This window comes from Hippopotamus amphibius, chromosome 1 (assembly GCF_030028045.1).
Source record: "Hippopotamus amphibius kiboko isolate mHipAmp2 chromosome 1, mHipAmp2.hap2, whole genome shotgun sequence".
Lineage (NCBI taxonomy): Eukaryota > Metazoa > Chordata > Mammalia > Artiodactyla > Hippopotamidae > Hippopotamus > Hippopotamus amphibius.
The window spans coordinates 60,520,870-60,534,123 of record NC_080186.1 but is presented as its reverse complement, the minus strand read 5'-3'; the positions used below and the strand labels follow the sequence as shown (position 1 = coordinate 60,534,123).

The 13,254-nt window shown below is 33.7% G+C and overlaps 1 protein-coding gene across 5 annotated transcripts in view; it reads right to left on the bottom strand.

Moving 5' to 3' along the window:
- Nucleotides 1-5,517: 5,517 nt before the first annotated feature.
- SYDE2 (synapse defective Rho GTPase homolog 2) overlaps nt 5,518-13,254 on the bottom strand; it is a 39,108-nt gene continuing 31,371 nt past the window's right edge. For 2 of the 5 annotated variants that reach the window (XM_057714518.1, XM_057714553.1), the window contains 2 exons: nt 12,646-12,877; nt 5,518-7,913 (listed from right to left, as the gene is read on the bottom strand). In XM_057714518.1, coding sequence (XP_057570501.1) covers nt 7,414-7,913; nt 12,646-12,877 — 732 coding nt within the window. In that variant the 3' untranslated portion in view covers nt 5,518-7,413. The other 3 variants (XM_057714537.1, XM_057714546.1, XM_057714527.1) reach the window with 3 other exon arrangements.

Genomic DNA, 13,254 nt, shown 5'->3' with positions numbered 1-13,254 from the left:
GACATATTGTGACATGTACTGGAATTCTGTGACTTACTTTAAAATGTACCAAAAATTAAGAGAGATAATGGTGGATACATGGATATTTGATCAAACAAATACAGCAAGCTGCTTACAATTATAGAACCTAGATGGTAGATATGTGAGTGTTCACTGTATAATTTTCAATTTTTCTTTATACTTTAAATATTCATAATAAAATGCTGATGGAAAAAGATATTAACGTGCCTTCTTTTATGTATAAATCAGTTGACTTTACAGGTGAGTTTTGTCATCACGTACAGATCAAACACAGATTCATAACCTAGGACAGATGGCACTTTATGCCCTGACATTTCTAATCTACCAGGTTTAGACAAGCTGTTTTCACTTACCTAATGATTCAAACTTGCTGTTGGGTTAAAATATGGGCTTTACACTGGCAACAGGAGGGGAATGTCAGGCAAGAAGAGACGCAAAGAGATCCCTTTTCTTGAACAAAGTTCAGGAACAAGGGGTCACTGTTCAATATCTGTGGCTGTGAAAAAATATGAGCTGCAGGCTCATCACTTTCACAAAAACATCTTGAATGCAAGGGACTTTCCCTTGTCTTGATTTAATATCCATCGTACTTTCTAAAGTTGGAATTTTGAACTCTCCTTGGAAGAGTTTATTTTGAAGAGTAGAATTTCCAATCAAAGAAATATGTACGATATTGAGGCCAACACCAAGTTTTCACTACATAATACCTTCATTAAGCCAAAAAAGAAAGATTAACTCAACTGACTTAAAAACACGCCAATAGCGTTATCAAACAAATAAGGGTTAAGTTAGCTCAACTCAGGGGAAACATTTAGGCATTTTTCTCACTTACTTAAAACAAACACTTGTTTGAGAAAAATAAAAACATTAAATATAGTGCTTGGCCCCCACAGAGGTCTCTTGCTATTCTCTCTAAAAAAAAAAAAGAATTCTAAATATTTCAACTTTATGAAAATATTTTTTAATAAAATGAAAAATAGGTTTTTCCAGTTATAGTAAAAAGTGCACAAAAATTAAAAAGATATTTTTCATCACGATTTATGTATAAAGAAATAAAGAATGCATTTTAACAAAAGCTTTCTTAGAAACCTTCCTTTCTTATGGTGAGATGTACTTTTTCACACACATATTTAAATAATCGGTTCTACTGAACTCTGCAGCAAAAAATTACTACAAAAAATTACCCCAAATTACCAATCTGCTTACTTTTTAAGTCACTAATTTTCCCAATGCCACTCTAGTTCCAAAAGAAACATAAATTACTTAAGAAAGAAAGAAAGAAAGAGACAGAGAGAGAGAGGAACGAAGGAAGGAAAGAAGGAAGGAAGGAAGAGAAAGAAAGTAAGCAAGCATTACAGGGTTTTTTTTTGAGTAATATATATTTTTAAAGAACTTTTATTGAGATATAATTGACATACAATAAACTGCATGTATTTAAAGTGTACAATTTGAAATTTTTTTTGTTATTAGTAATGTATATATGGCAATCCCAATCTCCCAATTCATCCTACCCCAGAAAGCATTACTTTCTTAACCACAAAGGATTTATTGCTCAGGAGTGAATATTTGAAAAATTACAGAGACATTGCATCTCATAGTCCTTAGTCTCTTCCTGACAAAAGATAAGCATTCTCTAAGAATCCTTTTTTATTCATTCGTTTATTAATAATTAACTGAACATCCTCTATGTTAAAAGTCCTAAGCCTATGGCAATGAACTAGATATACAAGGTCCTTGCTGCCATGGAAATTACATACAAGAAGGGTGGACACAAATAATAATCAAATAAGGTAATTTCAGATATTGATACATGTCGATAAAAATAAGGCAGGAAACATTTTCCAAAGTTATAAATGTCTATAGTTTAATCATTTAGCAGCGTAACTATTTTGTACTTGTTACAAGAAACAGAAATCTGCATCTTCTTCCTCCCCCAGTTCTCAAAACAGTTACTGATTGGGTTGACATTTAAGCAGAGATGTCAGATGACAAAAAAGCCACCCAGTTAAGATCTAGATAAGAAGCTTTCCAGACACTGGGAATGGCAAGTGCAAAGATCCTAAGACAGGAATGAGGTCTGCAGTGTTGCTGAAGTACAGAGAGCAAGGGGGAAAGCCCAGGAAAGGATGTGGTTTCTTTTTTGAAGATTACTTTAGCTTCAATGGATGGAATGGTTTGTGAGTGTGGAGAACAAAGAGTGACAGCAAAGAGATGAAATAGGAAGAGACTGAGAGATGATGATGGATTGGACTAGGGTGTTAATAGTGACAAATTTAAGTGCACAGTTTCAGGAAATATCGTAGTCAGAACTGCTGACAGGTTGTGTATGAGGGGTAGGAGAAAGACTCCTAGTTTTCTGTAGAAGGGCGAGATGAAGCCTGTGGACATTTGTCACTGCTCAGCCTGCTCAGCATCTAAATCCCTTTTTTATTTTCATAGAATTTACCTTAGTATAAGTTTCAGGGAAATAATGCTGCCTAATTGTTCTCTGACTCCTGGAAGCTTGGGAATGCTTCTGATGCTTCTGCCAGAGACTTTGAATCAGGAATGATAGCATTCCAATGTTTAATCATATATGAGCCTTACTGAATTCAAAGTGAACCCTGGGCAGGAAAAGAGAAAAGGGCATTCCTCTTGGTACCAAATTCCTCAGGTCAGCAAGACTCAAATTAGGACTTGCTATTATTAATTATTAAACATAATAAAACTTTTTCACTATCCAAGTAGCTAAAAATTGATGTTTTTAAACTATAAAATCCTAAGCCTCAAAGTCATTCTGTGATCTGGAACTAAATTCCTTCCAGGAACTGTATCACTTCAAAACCTGTTTCTTTAGGGTCCCCAAGATAAAGTTACACAATCTGAAAATTTCCAAAGGCAGTTATGATGTGGGACTTTGTTTAGATATATATGACATCTTCTTGCTTTTTTATTCTTGCAGTGAATCTATGGGCATCATCACCAGGGACAGAAGCATTAGTACTTACAGTAAACAGGACTTTATAAGGCATTTTGATAACCACTGTATTAATAATAGCAACATCCATTACAAGGAACTCATTTAAAAAAATACAGTGGAGTCACCTCAATCCCATTTGATAGAAACTCCATCCTTCAGTTGGTCAGGACTTACTCCTTTCTCTCACAGATTTCTTTGGCTCCTAATTCAAAATGAATTGAAAATGCAATCACTTCTCACCACATCTATTGTTTCTTCCCTGGTCTGAATCACCATCTTTCTTGCCTGGATTACTGCAAAGCTGGATGCTAGAAGATAATAGAGAAGTGTCTTCAAAGTTCTAAAGGTAAATGAGTTTGAACCTAGAACTGCAAGTCCAATCAAAGTGACGTATGGGGAAGAAATAAAGGCTTTGTCAGACATATAAGGACTCAAAGTTTATCTCCCATGCATCCTGTTTGAGGAGATTGGTGGGGGGGGGGGGGGGGGGCAGGGGGTACTTATAAATATACTCCAGCAAACAAATCAAAAAAGAAAAAAAAGAAAAACAAGAAAGAATTAGGAGGGACTTCCCTGGAGGTCCAGTGGGTAAGACTCCTCGCTTCCACGGCAAGGAGCATGGATTCAATCCCTGGTTGGGGAACTAAGATCCTGCATGCCACGTGGCAAGCCCAAAAGAAAAAAAAAAGTCACAAGAAAGAATAGGAGGGACTTCCTAGGTGGCGCAGTGGTTAAGAATCCACCTGTCAATGCAGGGGACATGGGTTTGATCCCTGCTTCAGGAAGATCCCACATGCTGGGGAGCAACTAAGCCCTGTGCCACAACTATTGAGCCCATGTGCTGCAACTACTGAAGCCCACACACCTAGAGCCCATGCTCTGCAACAAGAGAAGCCACTGCAATGAGGAGCCTGCGCACCACAATGAAGAGTAGCCCCTGCTCGCATCAACTAGAGAAAGCCCGTGCGCAGCAACGAAGACCCAATGCAGCCAATAAATAAATAAATAAATACTTATTTGAAAAAAAAAAGAATAGGAAACAAAAAGAAAAGTAGCACATAGGAGTGCAAAGAAAATACGTTCCAAGACAACAGCTAAAAATCACTTTGCCCAAAATCAGTAAAGCTGATTAAGAAGTTTAAAATGATCTCAGGGTTTATGGTAAAGAAAACATCTTCCTTCTGTCAAAGAAAAATAAAGGCAATAATACACTTCAGGATGAGAGCTAAAATACTTTGAACAAATTTGGTAATTCAATGATAAAGCAAGTATTATAGTAAAGAAAGTATTCTTCTGTTCAAAAAAAATAAAAGGTAATTTCTTACTCCAAAAAAAATAAAAATCTTCAAAAACCATGACCCAATTATGAAGCAAATAACACAGTATGATTTGGAGAAATTGATGCTATAAAATAAAATAATCCATTTGACCTTAAGTTTGTATTCTGCTTAAATCAGTATATAGACTTAAGAATATAAGATTGGAGTAGCATTGACATATATACACTACCAAATGTTAAATAGATAGCTAGTGGAAAGGGAAGCTGCTGCATAACACAGGGAGATCAACTCGATGATGGGTGATGACTTAGAGGGCTGGGATAGGGATGGTGGGAAGGAGTCGGGAGAGGGAGGGGATATGGAGATATGTGTATAAATACAGTTGATTCACTTTGTTGTACAGCAAAAACTAGCATAACAGTGTAAAGCAATTACATTCTAATAGAGCTTAAAAAAATATATAGGATTGGAGATATAGTAGAATCACCTGGTTTGCCCATGAATATTTTGCACAATCTAGCACAACTGCTAGTTATGATTTGCAGTTTTCAGCATCAGTATATAAAGGAAAAGCATAAGTCAAGTATAGTTCCCCAAAATAATACACATCTATTAATGACTGATTATATAAACTAACAGTATAACTTACAGAAGTTGGAGGTAAAGGGCAGCAATGAGTTGGAAAGTAAGTACAGGGTTGGTCATTTCCACAATGGTATGGAGTTAAGAGATACTGTTTAAAACTGATAGATTAAGGAATAATAATTACTAATTAAAGTTACAGAAAAAATCAAAAGAAAAACTAAAAAAAATAAATGGGCAGGAGGAAAGGAGATAAATTGCTTATCACTCATAATGGACGATCAGCAGATATCACCTAAATGACAAATCAAGAAGCAGCAGCAGTAAATCTAGAGTGATGGAGGAAGCTACCAAAAGAATAAAAAATGGTTGTTAGCTCTGAGAAGTGGGATTGATGTGGATGGCAAAGAGGAGCACTTTTATTTTTTATTTTCCAGCTACCTGAATTGTTTAAAATTTTTGTTCAGGTACATGCACTAAAACTAAAATTGTTTTTAATCCTAAAAACCATTAGGGCTGGCAGGCTTAGTCAGGAATGAGAGTTGACCATCTAACAGTGCAGGAAGATCCCTGGAGATTATAAAAAGCAGGTATAAAAGATCAAAAAAGGTTTGAAGTAAAAGGCCATATTAAATAAAGGCATATACCTATTGAGCACTTCTGAATACAGCAGAGTCAATAAAAGAGGTTTATTATAACAGTGATTTAAACAACAAATGTTTAGTATTTTCTACTTAAGATGGCAGAGATTAACTTTAAAACTGTTCCCATCCAAAATAATGTAACAAAATAAGTGTGGCCCTTAAAGTACTGCAGATTCTGGAAAACTCAAAAGAAGTTATTACATATATTTATGGATAACATATGATGGTCCAATACTTTAACATGATCATTTCAAAAGAATGACTTTAAAAATCAGTGACCCTTAAAAATCATTATAATAATGACACCAAGGTTATAATATTTTAATAAAGCTTTTACATTTCTGGAACAACTGAGAAATTCACACAATATATGTGATATAGCAAACAAAAGGAAGACTGAGACAACCTTCTTACAAAATATTTAGGTACATTTCTACTGACTGTTTACTCAATATATATATCTGCCACATATTCTTTTGGTATTCTTCTGAATTGTTATACAAAGCTTTAAAAATGAAAATTTCGTACAAAAATAGTTATTTATCTGTTTTTTTAACAAGTAAAATTTCAAATTAAATAACAAGGTGTTCCACTTACCAATGTATATTGCATAGAAATAGTTAAATACTTTAATATTTAGAAAAACATCAAGAAGTCAGTTTTTTTAATGGCTGCTACATCTTTAAGTTGATAACTCAAATTTTATTAATAATTTTAAATTACACATTCTGTAGGTATAAAAGTTTAAAAAAATACCTTCCGATTTAATAAAAAAAACTTCTAAATTTACATTTTCAAACACTGTTGTGATTGCTATCATGACTATCTTGCAGATATAATTAGCCAAAATAAGTTAATTTTTAAAAATCAATAAAGTAGTATCTGGCAAGATTTCTTTAGAAGCAAATGAAGGTAATTATAAAGTCAAAGTCATATATGTACTATTACAAATAAATATATTCTAAGTATAATTAATTTATTTTAAAAAGTAGAAAATAAAAATACATAGATTAGGTGAAAGTTTAAAATTTAAGTCACCAGTGCAGCAATCTTAAAACTTAATCCCTTAAAAAGTTAGAAGATTTCAATTTAAAGGACGCCTTCTCACTGGGGATATTGTGTTTTTCTGTGAATCAAAAAAAGGAAACTGTTTTTTCTATATTTAGATGTTTCTAGTGTTTTGGTTCAAGTGTTCCTATGCAACTCCTCCTTTAACTTAAATGTTCTTTCCCTGAAAAAAGACATTCTGAAGCTAATGATTTTGGCCTCATGACATATACTTTAAAGATACATGTGATTCTGCAGCCAATCCCTCCCCTCATTCCAATACCTATACATATATGTATTTATAAATATATACATATTTGAGGGATTATAAAAATATTTAATTTTATGTTTAAATAATTACTGAATGTTAATACAGAATACATTAATATTTGTATAATTTTACTTTTATTTATAAAAAGGTTTTCTTATAGCAGCATTTGCATTGCAAATGAAAGGTGACTGAATGATGTTGCAGTGTGCACAGACTCATACTGCAAATCAGACTAAGCAGTCGCAACATTCCTCTAGAAGGAACATCTGTTTCAGAAAAGCATTTCCTATAAAGCACAAAAATCTTGAGGAGCTAATAACTTATCTGAACCTTAGAAGTGCAAATTTTAAAGTTATATCCACAGAACTGGCAAGATTTTTTAAAATATTCACTAGAAGTCCAGGTTATATTTACCTCAAGAGAAATTTTCTAATGAAATAAGTAAAAATTACGTTCATTAATGGTGTTTTTAATTGAATCATATGAACTTGTTGGAAAGCAACTGAAGGTTTCAAGAATAAAATCTTAAAACATCACTGTGAGAGATACATGAATGTGACAAAGATTGATGTGAAACTTAAGCTATTATTTTAAAAAAAACTTTCAACCTCAAACACTCATATTAAGCTTGTTTTTGTTGAGTTCATGCTCCAGATTTCCAATCAAAGTATCGATACTTTCTTGTAGATCTTTGAGATTGACTTTTCGGTCCACCCTAGACTCAATTGTCTGCATTGTCAAATACGTCTGGAATGTGCACTCTTTGAACGTGGGAGTTGGCTGTTCAATCATGATATGTGGTTCATACATTTTGCTACAGTTTTCTCCATTTTCTCTGCCTTCTGAAGGCACATTGTCATAATCCACATCATTTAAATTTTCTTTTGTGTTTAAAAAGTAGTTTTCTCCACAGCTGCTCCAGTCTCCTGCATAACGATTACTAAGTGGACTGTCTAGTCTGGTTTGCCTTGGCCTGACTACTTTTGATGAATCAGTACCACTCAAATTTAACAGGTAAGGTCGTTCTTTCTTCCGCCTCAAATAATTTAGAGAAGACTTCTGCTCTGGGAACAAACCGTCTGCTGATTCTTTGATAGTTAAACGTTGCACTAGAAACAAACAATAAATTTGCTTCAGTGATAATAACCCAACTTAATCCAATTTAAAAACACAGAGCTAAAGATAAGCCCATTTAATAATCAACTACAAACATGCATTAGAACAAACACATGCACACTACCAAAAGAAAGCGTTTCATAATTATTTTTTCTATCCCCAGACATAATCAAGATTAGGGACAGAAGCCAGTAGAATGTTCAGTGGTGCTAATTCATGCTATATCACAACATCCCAAAATAAATTAAATGTCCAATGTTGATTAACTTTCTGTGCAAGTTAATTATTATCTAGCTGTAATTCAAACAGTAGCTAAGCTGGTAGCTTCTTCTAAACTAAAAGCTACAGCAAAAAGCAGGCAAGCCATGTTGGTGTACAAACAAAACAGAAGTAAAAGTTCCTTCATCTGCAACCATGTAAATGAAGCCAAGGCATCTAAAGTGCTCATTCTAAAAGTTCTAACCTTTGTGGGTTTTTTGCAATTCTATTAAGCAGCAGTGTCATAATTTACTTTACTTTAAGCAGCCCAAATTTCACTTTGATAAAATGCATGAAATCTAGACTTGTCTACTTGTTACCTGAGCTTGATTATACAGCATTAGCTACTAATAGGTCTTCATTTATTGCCTGAAAATAGTACAGATATTTTATTTTCCCAATCTGGTTAAGAATATAACAATCACAAATAACATTGCTCATATTAAGACTAATTCTTTTTTAGTATGCATTGCACTGGCCAAATAGATTACCATGGAGACACGCATTATTTCATAACAAACCAAGGCTTTATAGCTTACTCTTTTGTGTGTATTGAATAAAACACTTGTTGAATGGACAATTTTAATGTTGAGGCACAGCTATTAAAAATTGTCCATAATACCTTTCTCTTTCTGCTTGTTTATTCTCCATTAATAAGTGTCTCTCCAGTCATACTTCCCTTCACTAAGATAAAGGGAACACATAATCAGTGATAACACACCAACTTTACACTCTCCAACATCTAATAAATACTTGTTTTCTACTGTATAAAATAACTAAAGAATCATACAAACATGTATATGGCTCTAGTTTTCCAGACATGCAGTGATTTTATAACATTTTCAGAGATAGCATGATTTTTTTAACTTATTAAAATACTTGATAATTGTGTATAGGTATGTTTTTAACATTTCTGTTTATCTGTATTTTCATGATGGTTATTACAGATCATTATGACAGCCAAAAGTTCTTTTTCTAAAATTTTCTAGAAAATGAAGGTCTGATAATTACTTTACCTTGATATTTAATAACAGTATTAATATAGAATGTCCTATGTCATTAACTGATGTAATTGCAGAATGGATATCTGAATTTTCCCACTGTTTACTCATATTCCTTCTTCTACTGATGCTGCTTATCTCCACTAAGTCTCCTTGCTTTTTTCCCTTCATTTTCTGTGCTTTTCCGTTCTTCTCAGTGCTTGTGTCATGCCTGTTGTTTTTGCCAACCCATTACAGTACTCTGCTAACCTTGAGGTCATCTGGTTTGTGATCCAACCAAAGTAAAACATTTTTGACTCTGTGTTAAGCTTGTCTTATTTTGTCTGCATTTTCTGACATTCACCTGCAAAACCCATGCTTATGTTGTTGTCAGGTGCTTAAAGTTGTTTAATCAAGTTCCTATTCAAACATTATTTTTGTATATTTTCTTGCAAAAATATTTAAGAAACCAATTATAATATTTTATATCTTTTAGACTAAAACTTCAATTTCTACAAAATCAACTTTACTAGCTTTTTAAACTACTGATGGTGAAATAGTTTCCTATTAAATATACAAATAAAATGGCTAATTTTAACCCCAAAAGAAAAGTTCTGGTTTTCCTCGCACTGTTGATTACTCACCTTCCACAGAATAAAATGAAAATGCAGTCTATAAAGTTGCTGAAAATTTTCCAAAATATAATGATAATTACTAAGAAAATGTTCTTATCTTGTTTTCTACCAACAGATTTATATTTTTAGTCACCACTTTATTAGCCTTTTATCTATAGTATAACTACCTTATTTAACACAATATATTGGGTGTCTAGTTGGTGCCAAGTACTCTGTTAGGACCTGGAAATATAAGAGTAAGCAAAATATAGTTCCTGACCTCATGAAGCTTAGTCTAGTGAGAAAAATGAAAAGGTAAAACTGATAGCTTTTCCAAAAAAAAGCCCTGTCCCAAATCTATTCATCATAGAAAATGCGATACAGCAAACAGCTGTAACACAATGAGTTATACACTCTCTAAAATAAAGGGCAGCCTATCATTTATTTCCAATATTCTTAAAACAGCAACCCTATTTTTAAAAAGCAACTACTTTGTAAAAACACAGTACATAAAAAAGATGAAACAAGACTGTTTTGGTCAAATGGGAAATATGTTTTCATTTTGCTCCCTCACGTGTTGCCAATCTGGCCTCAAAGCTGCTTCCAAAGGACTTAGGGCTTTGACAGAAAACAATCTGAAATGCACCTGGCAGGCTGACTTTTACCTTCCAGTGCCAATATGCCAGGGTTCTAACTGATCACTTTGAAGACAGATTTTTTACAAGCAGAAAGCTCAAAACAACTTATATTCTTGCCCAAAGTTAAACAGCAAAAAATAACATAAAACAAAATAAAAAGTTAAAGAGGTAAAAAGGCAGGTGGGCAGGAAAGGGTGGAACTGATTCTTTTTACCTCTGGAGTAGGGGAAGCTCCAAAAAGAAAAATAAGTAGGATACACATAGCAAGGAGACCTTAAACCTTCCACTGAATGCACAGAGATGAGCATTCACCAAGTTAATATGCTGTGGCCCATTCTCTACGTCACCATCAATTTTCTCAGGCTCAGTAAGTGCACTGTATCTACTTCACTTCTGCCTCTTCTTGAATCCAATGGCAAATGATTTAGAGGGCAAAAGTAACTGCTATTTCCTCTCATCTTTCTACCCTGTTCTGTCCTTTGTTTGAGGTAATATAACTAAGGAAAAATAAAATGTTATAGACAATGGGGCAGTTCTTTTTAAATCCAACCACACAAACTTTTGGAATAAGGTGCTATACGCTAGGAGACAGTTGCTTAAGGTTGTCATTGAAATACTGTACAGCGAGTCTCAAGTATGAACCTGCCTTTTTTCTGTAACATACAATATAAGTTGTGTTTTTGCTCTGAAACCCAAGCCTAAGATGGCTATTACAAAATAATGAAATGACATTAACCACTGATACAGAATTAATGATAAATAACTCAGGTACTGACAGTAAACTCAGTATCTCCAGGCAAGCAAATTTTCATTTGTGATTAGATGGCTCCTTTCCCAATTCCTCATGTTTATTAAAACTGAAGCAGTTCTAGGAAAAGCTAGGAAACGCACATTTAAACTTGAACCTGAGTGATTTCTCATGTTCACCACCAAGTGCAGACATCAGACCAATTAACCAGAGCATCTTCATTCAGGACTTTTAAATAATAAATAATACTAACTCAGTTAAAATATAAATTAGAAATGATTTTTAAGCCTGTGTTTAAAAGAAAGTAAAAATGTTAACTTTACAAATTTAAAAGTTGAAAATTTTTATTAGCTTAATTTTTAATGCATTTTAAAAAATTAATTAGATTTTTTAAAAGACTAAATTAAGCAATCCTTTGTACTTTGATCTATTCTTCTCATATACGTGAATAAAACAGTAACAAAGCACATTTACTGAGGGCTAACTTTATGCTAAACTCTCTGCTCATTTTCTTAGATGCTTTATCTCAATCTTCACAAAAACCCTGAGGTAGGCACTATTTATAGAGAAGCAAATTAAGGCTTAGGAAAACTAAAGGCTTTGCCTGAGTCCACACTGCAGGTAAGTGCCACAATCGGATCTGAATCTAAGCCTGGCTCCAGGGCCCAAGCACTTCTACCACAGTGCACTACACTAAGCATCTAAGTACTTTCACACTTAGTACTACGCACAGTAGGGGAAGGAAGCAGGGGTTATGTAAGAAAATGTTGGAACCTAAACACAGGACCCTTTATAAAACATCTAATTAAATACATATTCCTTTTAGCTCTGAAACTACAAAAGAGATGTATTACAAAATAACTGTCAGCCTTTTGCTATTGACTAGAATGGGGTGGATAAGAAAGATGGAAAGATTGAAGATAACGGTCAATTCAAGCCTGGATAGTCTGAAGAATGACCATGAACACAGTAAAGACTTCTGGAGGAAGAACTGATTTAAGGAGAAAAATGAATTCTGCTTTATATCAGTTGAACTAAAAATGAGAAGGGTAAAGAAATTAATATTTACTGAGTACCTACTATGTGCTAAGAGCAGTGCTGAGCACCTTACACATATAATTCTTTATTTAATCCTCCTATAAATTCTATAAACACATTACTAATCCACATGACAAAAGGTGATACTGAGGCTCTAGGATGTTAGGGAACTTGTCCAAGGTCAGACTGCTAATAAGCGACACAACCAGCATTCAAATCCAGAGCTGACCAAATCCAAAATGTATACACTGATCTCGATGTCTACAATAGTATCAGCAAAAGCAGAAAATTTAAATGGAGAAATCTGAAGGGCAGGTACCAATTCATAACTATTTCAAAAAGCAGAATCTGAAAAAGATTTTCTTCAATCATACATGGGTATATTTAATGATTAGCTAATTCAAACACCCTATCATTGAAAGAGAAAAATACTTCATAGAATCATTTACCTGGCCAAAGTTGAAGTAAGTAATGAAGAACTTCAATATGTTTTTTAAAATCCAAAGCACTCGCAAGTTCTTCTGAATCAGTAAAGACTCTGTTGTTATGGGTGGAAGTCTCTTGCCTCTGACTTAATAATACTGGTCCAAAGCACACAGCCAAATTCTGGCAAGTCATCTTATTCACATCATGATAAGAAGCCACCAATTTCAAATGATCCAACAACATCATTAGGGTTGCCTACATTGAATTAAATTAAATTTCACTTAATACAGTCATATGGGGAAAATTCAAGGACACAATTTATAGCAGAAAATATAGACAGGAATCCTGTCACTTTTTTAAAAGGTTGTTTCAGAGACTGGCTTGTAAGTCGGATGTTTGGAACTTGAAACATATTTTCTTATAGAAATGTTACACAGGACCCTTAGGTTTCAATGACATAATTTGAGTCATTAAATGGTTAAAATATACAATCTAGAAAGTGCTCATGAATGCATTCCAAATTTCAGCTGGAGTCCCTAGGAAAATATACCATCACCTTTTTCCTCTCTTCCCTCCTCTAAAAAGATAACAGCAAAGGCTGCAATGGAAACGGCATTAGGGTAAGAATGTTC